Here is a 14,109-nt window from a genome sequence, read left to right on the forward strand (position 1 = left end):
GCGTTATGACGTATGAAAATCACAGAAAACTGAAACGGCTCGTTTCAGCACACATTTACAGAAAGGTGGAGAGATTTTTTTCATTTTCAGGGGGTTTGTAGACATGCCAGGGACACATATTTCAGGTGGAGAACCATTAAAAAGTCGATTTTGCATGATATGTCACCATTAATGTCGCAGACCAACCACTCCTGACTCCGTGTCCGCATCCACATAGACCTTTCAATCGTACCGCAAAAAGCAGAAACAAGCAATTTGGCTCTCTTTTTCTTTATACTTGACCTCCTCCACACCTGGGCATTCATTCTCCGTTTCCCACTGCAAAAATAATTTGTAACAAGGTGAAAAATGCAGACTTCCTCCATGTTTACATTTGTGAAACAGCAGCATGTGATGTCATTGTTACTGTTTTTTTGCGCATGTGGGGCAGTTCAGAGCCGCAAACAGTTCACACTGGAATCGGATACAGGTCACATTATAGATGGTAATGTGAACAGGCACACAAAAAATCTGATCTGAGCAAAAAATCGGAATTGAGCATTTAGCCTTGCAGTGTGAACGTAGCCTAAAGGCCCCCTCATGATGCAGAACTGGCACACCTGGTGATAGTGTTGCACCTGTGGATGACCTGGGAACAGCAGATAACCTAGCATGCACTCCTGAGGACAGCCAATAAGATATCCCTTTAGACTTGGGTCTGCCCTTCAGGAAGTCTGAATCCAGATGTTTGCTGAGAACCATTCATACCGCCAAATGTCCAGAACACATTTGTGTTGTTTTTACTTTCAAGTACAAACCAGGCTTCGTTTGAAAGCACTCTGCTCTCTCCTACACAATAAAAAAGTGTTCACATTCTACCTTTATCTTTGTAAACACACCTAGCGGAGGTTGAGGAAGCTAAATGCTCATTTACATTCCTTTTAGCTGCAGCAGGTAAGACCATCGTACATTGCTGTTGTTTTGTACCAACTCACACACAGCAGAATGAAGGTGGACGCATTATTCAGGTGCCACAGGCAAAGCACAAAGTCCCGAGAACCATATTGCTGGGTGGTGTGCAGAATTTGCCTTTTTCTCTCCTTCCCTGGAGGGGAGTGTGTGAATTCAGCATTTTGATCCCAGAGTGTAATCGAGCGTCTCCTTGTCTGGAGAACCGCTGAGGGATTGAAGCACGATCAATCACACCTCTCTGGACTGTCCGGCTGTTTTACATGTGGCTGAGTCCAAAGCTGCCCACTGGTGGGAACAATGAAGAGAGAAGGCGTGAAAAGTTTCACACGGCGTGCTTGTGTACGACGAGGCAAGTTGATGAGTTTCTGATCACAGCAATGAAGCATGGCATTCGCTTTCACTTTCAGGAATATTCATTTTGATGCATGCCTACCTTCAAACAATAGACAGACACAAACAAACTCAGCCTTGGATGTTTTAGGAGCTGTAAATATTCGATTTGCTCCAGCAGCTCATAATGGACTTATTTGTACTTCGCTCTATGGAAAAACAACATAAAATCTCATAATCTAATGCGGCATTGTCTCATGAATGGTCCTCAGTTGGGGCAACCTTTGTGGTTCACTTTAACAAGCATGCCAACAGAATAATTAATATGTTTTGACCCCCTCCTACGCCGGTCAAAGAAAAGCCTATAGGCCAAAAGTGTTGTTGGCCTGTTTAGCATAAAATGAGTGTATTAATACCCGGAGACTCAATTATTTTGCAAATAGTTTGCTTGACACTGCAGGTTACGACAAGCTGCCGACTTTGAAGACCTTTAGGAAGAGAAAATGCTGGTTTTGGATCTAATTAAAGAGAATACTATGTCATGGATCCTTAAAACTCTGTGTAGAAATATCTTTAAAACATACAAATAGGCTTTATGCTGTGTGTGTATTGATCATGTGATATTAATCTGGATATTTTTATTTAATGAATCAAAATAACTGTAGTTGTCAGCCTATTTTGAGTACCCAGAGGCTATTATTTTATCATCATTATTTGTACATTTGTGTTTCTTTTTGTTTAGTTTTTCAGCAGCGTGAAAACCATGATATTGCTCACCGTCCTATCACATAGAGAAAGCATGATTGCCATGATATGGGTTCAATCCCTCCTCTATGTTAGCTCTACACTCTTGCCCGGGTAGATCCAGGCGATTCTCTTTACCCATAATCCCCCTGCTGACTCCTTCCCCTTTCTCTCACCTGATTAGAATTTCTGCCGTGGCCTCTGGGATTGGACGATTTCAACATATTTTATTTAACTGCTTTTGTAAGCCCTAATATTCAGCAGCTGTGATCTATGGCTGAATTACAATTTTCAGGGTCAAGGAGGGACTTGGCTGTGGAGAAGGGGTAGGTACAACTGCTGCGCTGGTGGGGGAGAGAGCTTGGTGTGTGTGTGTGTGTGTGTGTGTGTGTGTGTGTGTGTGTGTGTGTGTGTGTGTGTGTGTGTGTGCGTGTGTATGTGTGTGTGTTGGGGGGGTGGTCGAAAGAAAAGGGAAAAAACAGAGAGAAAAGGGGAAGGAAGAATCTCACGAGTTGTCTTTAAAAATGAATGAGAAAATGGGTAATCCCAGAGTCACAGCATGAAAAGAGGGAAAATCAATATGGCCTCTCAGTTCACTGGGGCCCTCACAAGTCCTTGAGATGAACAAAAAGTTGTGCATTTTGTTGCCACATCTATATGTCTCAATAGAGCGGAGTGTGTGTAACACTAAGTGAGTGAGTGTGTGCACAGTAAGTCTGCTATTTTGTGTGTTTGCAAGGCTGTATGTGTGAGGAAGAGGAGGAGGAGGTGTGCATGGGTTTTCCAGTCATTTAGTTCAAAATATGAAGCTTGAATGGAGATATGCAGAGATTGGACTGCATAGCAAACTTGCTCAAAGTTCCAAACTGGTCGAAAAACTCTGCAAGATGAAGCACCTGTCTATGAGAAAAGATAAAGACAAAGAAAGATTCTTTCATGTGTTGTGCATTGGTATTACGTCACTATTCCCCAAGGGGCAGACGACATCATACAGGTTCTGTAACCTTTGGACTCCTGATTCAATTGACCCCATGCACCAGCCTGAAACAGGCCCCCCTCATAAGAATCCAATTCCACTTCCTGGCCTATGTGGAGAAAACTGGCCGGCGAGCTCTAGGATTGGATGCCCTCTTATGAATATTTAATTGCCACCAACCATCTGAGGCAGGAGGTTTCTTAGAGGGGTGGAGTAGGTAACAGTCTGCTGGGGGTATTGCTCTTTTTTTCCACCAGACAATGCAAACACAAATTCATGTCTGTCTGTATTCCACCTGCACGTCTAAGAGCTCCACGGTAAATGAGTGAGTGCACACCTTCTCCATCTGTCTGTCCATCCATCCATCTATCCATCCCTCCACTCCACCACCCTTCTACCCTGTGCTGTCATGCTAAGCGATACCCCCCCCTCCACCCTCCCCTCCCCCGTTGATTAGCGAGCTCTTCAGTAGCCTGTCATGGCGGATGTGCTCCATCAAAGCTGATCGACTCCCCGTTTTTCCAGAAAGATGTCGCAGGTTATCAGTGCGCGCTCAGATCTCCAGCTACGGGAGGAGCGTGACTGGCAGGCCGTCTTTTGAAGACAGTGATTCCTCCACTGATGCCTCCCAGTTGGAAATTTAGAATCGTGTCTGCCAAGACACCATATGCAAAGTAAATTACTGTACAGGGGCGAGCCCAACTAAACCCTCCTCTCTTTGAACGTCCAGGCCACTGAGTGTCCTCTGGGCATCCTGGCCTCCTTCACACTCATCCTCACTTTTCTCCTCATTTTCCACTTACCATCATTCATCTACTTTTAAAATGGACAACAGTACAGGTGAAACTAGGTATACTATGGTATACATTTGCTTTGTAACCACATAAATCCATGTTACCAATACAAATGCTTTTCAACAACTTTCACATCTCAGAAATGTTTAGGTATTCCAATTTCTTGTCCCAAAAGGTCACAGCAGATGGCTGTCCACCAATAAGTCTATTTCCGCTCGTGGTTTCTGCCCGTCAAAAGGTTTTCCATGACTAATATACATTTTGACCAAGCGGGAACCTCTGGTCTAAAAATATGAGTCCAATGCAAAAGTGCTAAAAACTGCAGTTCATCAAGGATCTGCTTGAGGCTGGCTCCAGAAATACCGGAAGTCTCATACACATGAATATAAAAGAGCTGATCTTTACAGCAGAAATAAACATGTTTACAGCCTGGTACAAAAGACAAGTGTAGTCTGGCTAGCTCATTTCTCAATCGGCTCACATTGTGAGGGGGGTGATTTTTTTTCTAAAGCTAACCCACAGGGTTTGTCACTGGACTTGATCCCTAAACTGAACCTACAGTGTTTGTCAGTGGACCCGATCCCTAACCCTAACCTTTGGGCTTTCTCGCAATCTATCACCTCACCCAAACACTTACCCCAACCACTCGGGGTTCATGCCTTTGATCCTCGTCAGTGGACCTTATTCCTGACACCTTGTCTCTGAACATGTCTGGATGGAACACCTTACCCACAATCCTGCCCTAACCACACTGTAGCTGTTGGCTAGGAGGCTCAAAGCCCGCCTCTTTACGTCACACTGGCTCTACAGCAGCAATATGGCTGCCGCCGATGATTGGCCTCAAAACAGCTCTTCAGTAACAGATGGGTGACGTCATGGATCCTACATCCATATTTTATACAGTCTATGATTTTGACCCATACAGACCCATCAATGAGTCTGGTTCTGCACGCGGTTCCTGCCTTTTAAAATGTTCTCCATGATTACTTAAAATGTTGGCCCATGTAGACCTGTGAATCATAAAAAAAAAAACGACATCAAATACCATAAGCATGTGCGCACTTGGAGCTCTGCTTGGATCTCAGCTATTATCAGGAAATCAAGCTTACCATCAAAAGTTGTTCTTGTTTGTGTCGCTTTCATGAGTTTTAGGAGTTAGTTTTTTTTTTGCCTTTATTTTATAGTACAACTGAAGAGAGACAGGAAATGTGGGGAGTAGAGAACGGGGGAAGACATGCAGGAAATGGTCGACCGGCTGGGAGTCGAACTGGCGACCCCTGCGACGAGGACTGTAGCCTCTGTATGTGGGGCGCTTTGACCGCTAGGCTACCAGTGCCCCTAGGAGTAAGGTTTAAGCAAGCAAAAGTTCATCGTCAATTTGGATATTTTAAATCAAGAATTAAACATAGCTTCAGATTATCTTCTGATGCTGTGTGGAAGATTACTGTCCTGCAATGAGTCTGGTACTGTGCAAGGTTTCTGCCTGTTAGAGGTTTTCCATAATCATTTTAAAGCTCAGCCCATCTTGACGTGGCAGATGGCTGTCCACCAATGAGTCTGGTTCTGCCTAAGGTTTCTATCCTTTTTGAAAGTCCCTCGAGTCGACACTGAACTGGGTCAATCAGCATTCTCCATTGATGCCCCTAAATCATGGAATACCCTCCAACAGACTTTAAAGCTGATATCCATTCCCTCTTTTGCAGAATTTAAGACTTTGATCCCCGACCACTGTGTCTCAAACTGTATCTGTTTTAATTAATATATTATTTTGTGAATGATTGTGTGTGTTTGTTTGCTGTTTATAATGTGCCTGTGATCTCGACCACATTGGAAATGAGGGAAACCTCAATGTCTTTTTGAGACTAAATAAAGGTTTTGAATTGAATTGAATTGAAAATGAAGTTTGTGTTGCCATTTTTACTAAGTGCTTGTTCAAAGGTGAATTTATATTGGGTGCCTTTTGTTTTGAATAACTATACAAACAGTTCCCACAAGATGTTCTGGTTTCATGAGATGGATTCAATTCATGTTAAAATTGATGATGAAAAGTTACTTAACCCTCATGTTATGTTGCGGGTCCAATTGACCCCTTTTAAGGTCTATTTTAGGTAATATATGCCTTCCAAACCAGCTAAATGCAACATAAAAATCTGGGCTGCATGTGACAGAAGAGGTGTTGTGTGTTAATTTATCAACATCACTTCATGAATTTTTTTAAAATTTAAAATTAAACAAACAATAATCTATGTCATGTAAAACTATTGTATTTGGACTTAATCTGGATTGAAATGGTTAGTAATGGAGTTCAAAATAAGATTAAAAAAATGTGTAGTGGGATTTTTTGGGTTCTGACACTTTTGGATAATTAAATATTCACCGGATCAAATTGACCCAAGAACATTATTGTTGTTCCAGAGAAACAAACATAACAGGAGGGTTAAAGCATTCAATATGTACTTAGGCACACATTGCACTTCATTTAATACAGTCACAGTTAGGCCTTTAATAAAGGCATACAACTATATACATGTAAGCAGAAGCCTCTCCTGCTATAGGATAAAACCGCTCCACTTTCTCCAACTCCTCATTATCATGCAAATGACATTGCTGGTTACAACTGTATGTCTTTGTAGTGGTAAAGTGTTAATTTCAGTTCAAAGGCGGAGGCAGTATTCTACGGGGAGAGAGATGGAAGGTAGGATGGAGATGGAAGGGAGATGAGGAGGAGGGGGGCAGTGTGTGTATGCCGAGTGGTTTAGCCTGGCTCAGCCTAGCTCTGACCCGGCTCTTTGTGTTTCTATTGTCTCCATGGCAAATAGTATTAGAGCGTCTTCTGCACAAGGCTAGCTGTGCCCTTAAAATCAAAAAAGGGAGGCAGACGGCGCTGCTTTAGGTTTGGAAATGTCAGCCCCTGGCTTTACGTCCTTACTTGTTCCCAGTCAGGTTGGCTTTTCTGTGTGTGTGTGTGTGTGTGCGTGTGTTTGTATGCATGTGTGTGTACGTGTGTTTTTAATGACAGCAAATGGAAGCCTGAGGAGGGAAATGCAAGTTATGACACAGCTTCTTGGTTGCTGAGATCCAGTACTGCTTTAATGACAGACTGTAAACACAGACACTGACAGAGATCACAGAAATCTTTTTAGTTTTAGGAGCAGCTCAGAGTCGGATTGGTTATACTGGCAGACAAGATAACCCGCTGATCCTGGAAGAATGAGTCATACGGACGTTACCGCAACAGATATTTGTGCATACGGACCATTCAACATAGCCTTTTACAACCAAGAACTCCAGCTCCATCTCCTCCACAGGGGGACACATCCTGCATGCACATGCACACGAGCATCTATGTATGTATGACTGCAGCCCCTGTGACTTCCTCAAATAATGGGGGGCATTGTAATTTCTTTGTGAGCACAAACACCATTAAAACGGTCGATGGCGCTGATGGGGGCGAAAGAAAAGACAGATAAAGGGCCGAGGAGAGAAAGAAAGCCATTCTGCTGGGACTGGTGGTGTGTACAAACGGAGAACATGGCTCCTCTTTTAACAGCCGTACAGTGAAGCGTGTGTGTCGCTTTTATTGGAGGGGCGTCCACCATACGTGTGTGCTTTTTCTGTGTGTGCAGAATCAAACAGTAGAAGATTCATTGTAGTGCTCAAACACTGCCATTGTGTTTTTTTTTTTTCCTGGGAAGCAGTTGTTGCAGGGCCTCCTTTAATACGTGGCTGTGTGGTAGGGGGTGGCAACATCATGGACACTCGTGGAGATGAAGCGCCCACCCTCCTGTTGTGATCCCACCACTGGGGCTGTTTATCCCGTTTAAGGCCCACCCCTTCGCCAAGGGGACAGACAGCTCAAACGCTGCTTGTCACAATCCCCTCGTCATCCTAAATGGCTGACAAACATCGGGCTTTTTGTAAATATTGGTGCTTCACAGATGTTCCTTGTTGAGGAACCTTCATTTTTTTTTTTTTTTGCTTTTATGTAAATCTGAAGAGATAAGATCACTGAGACAGGAGTTACTGCTGAGCCGGGGCGTTAAGGATGATAGCGTGAGAGTCTGACGCAAGATGGCGATGTATAGGATGAGGTTTCTGATTAGTCACTTTCCACTGATGATACATTAGACGGAACCTGAGATCACTCGAGCTATCAGGATGGCATCAAGCAAGACTCAAAATGTGAATCAGGGGGAAATGTTTTAGCTCTTAGAGAAGAGGGGGAGGTGGTTGGTGTAAAAAAGAAAAAGGGACACCCAAAGACTCAGAAGAAGGCAGGGAGAGGTTTAAAATCACTTTCAGACATCAGCTAATTAATTGCCTCCCCCTCCTCTTCCTGTTTCTCTCCTGGTGTCTGTATGGAAGACACTGCTCCAGTCACTTAAGGAGGGTTAACACCCGTCTAAATTAAATATTAAAAGGTGTCTGTACCTGCTGCTATTGTTGCCCCTTGGAATAAGATATAACCTATTTTTGACAAGTTTTCATCCTCAGCCTTCTGCGGCGAGACGCTTGTCGAAATCCAAATCAGTGAAAAGGGGGGAACTGGTACTGGGGTGTTGAGAGAGAGGGGGGACGGTGGGGTTGATGAATAATCTAGTTCATATTCTGACGACACTCGCCGCTCAGCAGGAGAGAAAGAGAGGGATGAAGAGAGGGAGAAAGATGGGCAGGCGTGGAAAAAAGAGAAAGATGGACAGAGGAGGGGGAAGATAAAAGCTGTGGGGAGAAGTGAGGGATGAGTAAAAAGGAGAAAAGGAGGGGAAAAAAGGGAGGAGTGGCAGATGATAGCGCACGTCTGCGAAGGTATCACATGACAGTGCTCCTGTTTAAATAATAAAACAGGATGGGGCTCTAAACAAATCGTTATCTTCCCACTTCCATGTACTCAGCCTTCCTCCTGCCCCTCCCTCTCTTCCCCCGCTTTTAAAAACTTGTTTTAATGCCATTTCTTAATGAACATAATAGCTCAGCGCTAATAATGAAAAGAAAATAAAAACATCTAAAAACGCGGAGGGGCCCCTGAGTTGTCGCCGGCGCTCAATTATTTCCTTGTCAAGTGGGTCTGTTTTTAATGAGGCCCTGTGGGACTGACGTCTGTCAGTCAGCCCTGACTTTTTGACACCATTACAACTTCAAATAGAAGCCGCCGCCACGCTGCCTTCCACCGCTCGCTCACTCGCTAGCTACTGCTCCGCTCATCTGACAGGCTGGGGGGGAGGAGGGGGGGAGGACAGGGAGGAGGAGGAAAGGTGGCAGGAGAGGTAGAGAGAAAGGGGGGGTACGAGAGGGAGAGAAAGAAAGAGAGAGAGAGAGGAAGAGAAGAGAGCACATCAGTACATAGGTAGGCTGCACACGCGCACGCAGACAGACTGTGCGCTGAGTGAAAAAACAATCACTGAGGGTCATTACCAGATGAGATTTGTCAAACTGCCAGGGATTTCACCCCCTCTACCCCCCACCTCCACGCTTCCTTCTTCACTTCCTTCCTTCCTTCCTTCCTCATCCTTCCTTTTTCATTATTCCCTCACTTTAATGATAAGTCTTGGTGGGTCGGCCCCACATGGGACGGTCAGAGGCACACTATTTTGTCGGCCATTAATTTGATGCTTTGAAGCAGACGGCGGCGCTGCGGCTGGTGAGGGCCTGTGAAATGGTTGGTTGGTGGGTGTAGGAGGGAGGTGTTGGTGGGGCTCACCAACTCCGACACCCCCGCTTCTACGAAAAATGGAGACCGCGAGACCCTGAAACAGAATAGCAAATATCCTCGCCAGGAACCACCACACCAACCATGGGAGACTCAAGCACACTCGACCCCTCTCTCTCTATGTGTGTGTGTGTGTGTTTGTATCTTCCTTCATGGATCCCAGCTTCTGTTAATGCTCTTAAACAGAGATTTTCCCAACTCCACCCCTCCCCTCCCTCCCTCCCAAAGAATGGCTTTCCCCTGAAGAAATAAAACAGCAGCAAACTCACATGTTTTTTTTCAAACACCTGCAAATGTATCACATCATCAGTAGGCATACAGACAAACGCAGACAAACAAGGTCTGCTGCACAATCTTCAGAACTTGACAAGAAAAATATAGAACAAAAAGTACAAGTTCTAAAAGAAGTTAGATCCATTTGTAAGAACAGAAGAAAAAAAATACATATTTAAGACACTACACTTGAAGTCCACATGTTTCAGTTGGTCCAGGTGCGGCGTCTAATCACTGAAAACTCAAATCAGAAAAATAACATGTTGCTAATGTTAAATCTGAAAACAACTTCCTCTTCAAATATACAGTTCTAGCACAGAAACTTTAATGGAAAACTCATTTATAAATAAATAGTATCAGAATCACTTGTAATGAGAGAAAAACACTATACATGATGTAGACTTAATGTTAGTACATACAGTATCATATCTATTATTATGAACAATAAGAGTAAGGTTTAAAAGTCCATGGGAATGAAGTGTGGGAGTCAGCTTTGAGATTTTCCCAAATCAGGACAGCAGATCTGATGGTTTGATTTACTGTGTGTAATGTTGGGGGTCGTCTCCCTTTGTATTAAAAGCATATTAAAAGAGTTGTTTTTTATTTCTTTAAATCTCAATTGTCCTGAAAATAAACCTTTCTGCTTAATGAAACAAACAAAAACTTTTAACTTGACTGACTGAACTGACCTCAACCTCTTAACGCGTCTTCTCCCTTCCTCTCGTCTATTTCGGGCTCTGCCGAGCTTTTTAAAGCAGGAGTGTGAACAGCATATCTCATCTGAAGGCACTGTCCTCTGTGCTGTGGAGGGGCTACAAGAAGAAGAGCCATTTAAAGTTGTAGATGCTCATACATACTACAGAGTGTGTGTCTACTCTTGGTGTTAATAACAAACAAACAATGTGGGCCGCTACTCAAATACACATGTGTGAAACACTCTGTCCTTTTCTGTCTTTCTTTACACACACACACTTCCTGTATGACATTTCACTAACCTCCAACACTGGAGAAAAAAAAAATGTACACGTCTAAATTTGTACCGAGTAGCAAAAAAAGAAAGAATAATAAAATAAAAAAAAGGTCTAGGTTCACTTTGATACAGAATAGGCTCAAAAACCACACAGAGGACAACACCATGGATAATATTAACTATCATAAAAACATCTCCCCCCTGCTCGAGTCCCTGGGGATGAAAGAAAAAGCCTGACAGACAGAAAGAGGATAAAATTAAAGAAAGAGAAGAAGAAGAACAAGAAGTAGAAAAAAAAGGAAAGAAAGAGAAAGAAACGCAAACAGGAGAGGAGAAAGAGATGGAAAAAAAGCTCCCTGTCAGGCTTTGGAAACAGTGATTCATGGGGACCATTTGTTCTAATTACAGCAGAACAACGCTTTTGTCGCTATTAATCACGGCTGTGTGTGTTTGTATTTGTGTTGGGGTGGGGGGGGCGACTGTGTGTATGTGTGTATATATGTGTGCAGAGGGGGAGATCAGTGGCCTCGCAGATTGAAATAGATGGCCAGGATGATGGTGAGAAGGATGATGGCTCCAAGGATGAAGACCAGGACGCGGTTCTGGATGATCCTGCAGAGACAGAGAGAGAGAGAAAGAGACCGAGAGATCAGGCAGGGTTCACAGAAGTCATATTGTGTGTGCAGAGAAAAGTAAAACACGTAAAACAGTCACATGTTTATGCACAAACTAAATGACCAGCCATCAACTGGAGGCTTATCATGTTTAATAGCTACCATGAGGTCTGCATACGCCGTATTTACTGGTATACAATCACTGCCATGGGAGTGTTAAAAACACACACACACACACACACACACACACACACACACACACACACACACACACACACACACACACACACACACACACACACACACACACACACACACAATATTTGTAAAACTGCAACACTTTTGAGCATTCTCCTGTCTTAAAAACTGACATATTATTTCTGACATGCATACACACACTGTAAAGAATGTCTCTCTGACGTGTGTACACACAAGGATGTAGAAAAACAGACATAAACAAGCATGACACGCGAAAATACGTACACACAGCCTCTAAAACTTTATTTGCACAATAAAGTGGAAAAAGTGGCTCAGTAGTTTCCTGGAGGTAATAAAATCACTGAATTACCGATGGAATTTGCCATAAAACGACTCACTCTTCTGCACATTTAAAATTCTCCCACTGTGACCTAAGTAAACCTGACAAGAGGGGGCTTTGAAGCAAAAAACACACACAGGAGAGAGAGAGGTAGAGAGAGAGGGAGTGGGTGCTGGTGTGCAGAGGAGTTGTAGGCCTTCGCATCAAGAGTGGGAGCAACTCACCTCCTGTGTGTGTTCCTTAAAAAAAAAATCTCCAGTTTGTACCACCACGCATACACAGGCAGGGACACAAACACGCACACGCACACAAACTCCAAAAACCCTCCGCTGCTCCTGACAAATGAGAGAATTATCACATTTGCTGACATGTGGAGGGGAGGCCGAGAAAGGAGGGAGGGGGGCACACTGTCCACTTCTCTAAGCAGGAGATGAATAGCCCATGCTGTGGTCATTTATCACTGAGGAGGTGGTGGGGCTGGCTGGCTGGCTGCTCAGTCACCCTGCTACCCTCTAAACCCCGAAGTCTGAGCCCCAACACACCGGGTGAGCTCCAGTCCAGCGGCTCAGACCTGCAGTAGCCTCAGCTCGCCACTTAGCTGAGAAACCCACAGCTATGGAAGAAAGGACGACAGAAATAAAAACACCACTCGCTGTAGTTATGCATCACAGTGGTCTTTTTATGCTTACGTCTTTGTGTTTGCTGTCTGTGTTTTCCTTTTTTTCCCAGAGAAGCGGCTTTTTGTCTACATTGCACAATTTATTTGCACAAAGGACTTCTGCAGCCACACAGACACTCCAAAACACATATTTATACTCACAGCTGTACAGAGGACATGCTTAGAAGCTCCTTAAAACTACAACCACTTATGATGTGTTGTTACCAAGGGTGTCTCCAGGGGTGGCCAGTGGTGACAAGACCCCTCTGAGATTGATATTTATTCTGAACTATGATTAGCTATTAATCATTTATCAATCAAATCTTAAAGTTTAATGTAGTACTTTCCTGGCTGCTATTTGTTATGAAGTGTAGAGAGCCATCATAAAATCGCCATGAGCAAAACATTTGGCAACACAAACTGATTTAAAGAGTCAAGGAGAAATTTCCTTTAAGCAGGCAGAAACCTCAGCCATCGTTGGGTCACATAATGACAATGATATGGGTAGGAACAAGCGGCAACCTCCGGTCTCAAACTATGAAGCCCATGTGGAAGTGTTATAAACTGCAATTCGTCGAGAATCCGCTTGAGGCTGGCTGCAGAAACACCGGAAACCACATAGACACCAATTAAAAAAGACGATCTTTGCAGCATTAATAAACATGTTTACAGCCTGGTTCAAAAAACATTATGTGCGTCATCGCGACAGGACAAGGGAACGAGCATGCGCAGAACGACCAGAATTAATTTAAAGCTGAATGAACATATACATGATCGAGGAATTATTCAATTCGGATTTAAAATCAGAATAAACCAGACACTTACTTCGGATTTAAGTTTAATTCTGAATGGTCATTTTCATTTGGAATTAGGTGTTTACAAGGTCATTTTTAATCTTTTTAAGGAGGATTTGATTTTTATTCTGAATCAAAGAGGAGTTAAAAGTCTCATGTAAACGTAGCCATTTTGTGTTCTTGGAGAGTTCAGCTTTACATTTCCTTTGTTGTTTGTCTTTCAAATTAAAAGAACTGCTCACAGAACATCAACAATGGCAGTTTAAAAAAACACACCACAATTAGTGGAGAAAAAAAAGGTGAATAAATGCAATTTGAACACCTCATGGCCCTCCCTGTGTAAGTCAGTGTACCGGTTGGGCCACCCCAGTTATAAAATCTTTATACGCCCCTGGTCTTTCCAGGGACTAGACTTTCTACTCACATACAGTAATGCTCTCAGTGGATAACACCAGAGAGCTCATTACAACTACTGTTTGTAAGTTGTACTCCCTTGTAAGTAGGCAGTTTATCCTTGAATAAATGCATATTTTAACATGAGTCATTCTGTGTATTGTGAACAAAGTCTTTTCCAACTAAGGTAAATGTTGCATTTCAAAATCATAGGACCACAGAAAGTCTTGTTTTCTGCCCAAAGTATAAAAATAAAGAACAAAATTGTAAGACAAAAACACTAAATTTGTCAAATCCCAACATGTCTATGTTGTTGCAGCAGTATTAGGGATGCTATGATAGGCCTGCTCAATCCTGGTGTTTGGAT

General features: G+C 43.2%; 1 protein-coding gene across 3 annotated transcripts in view; it reads right to left on the minus strand.

Annotated features, from left to right (window-relative positions):
• Positions 1-9,762: 9,762 nt before the first annotated feature.
• The window catches only part of vti1a (vesicle transport through interaction with t-SNAREs 1A), a 158,367-nt gene continuing 154,020 nt past the window's right edge, over positions 9,763-14,109 (minus strand). For 2 of the 3 annotated variants that reach the window (XM_034707643.1, XM_034707645.1), the window contains exon 8: positions 9,763-11,357. In XM_034707643.1, coding sequence (XP_034563534.1) covers positions 11,264-11,357 — 94 coding nt within the window. In that variant the 3' untranslated portion in view covers positions 9,763-11,263. The remainder of the gene's footprint in view (positions 11,358-14,109) is intronic. The other variant, XR_004634707.1, reaches the window with a different exon arrangement.

Source organism: Notolabrus celidotus, chromosome 18 (genome assembly GCF_009762535.1).
Source record: "Notolabrus celidotus isolate fNotCel1 chromosome 18, fNotCel1.pri, whole genome shotgun sequence".
NCBI lineage: Eukaryota > Metazoa > Chordata > Actinopteri > Labriformes > Labridae > Notolabrus > Notolabrus celidotus.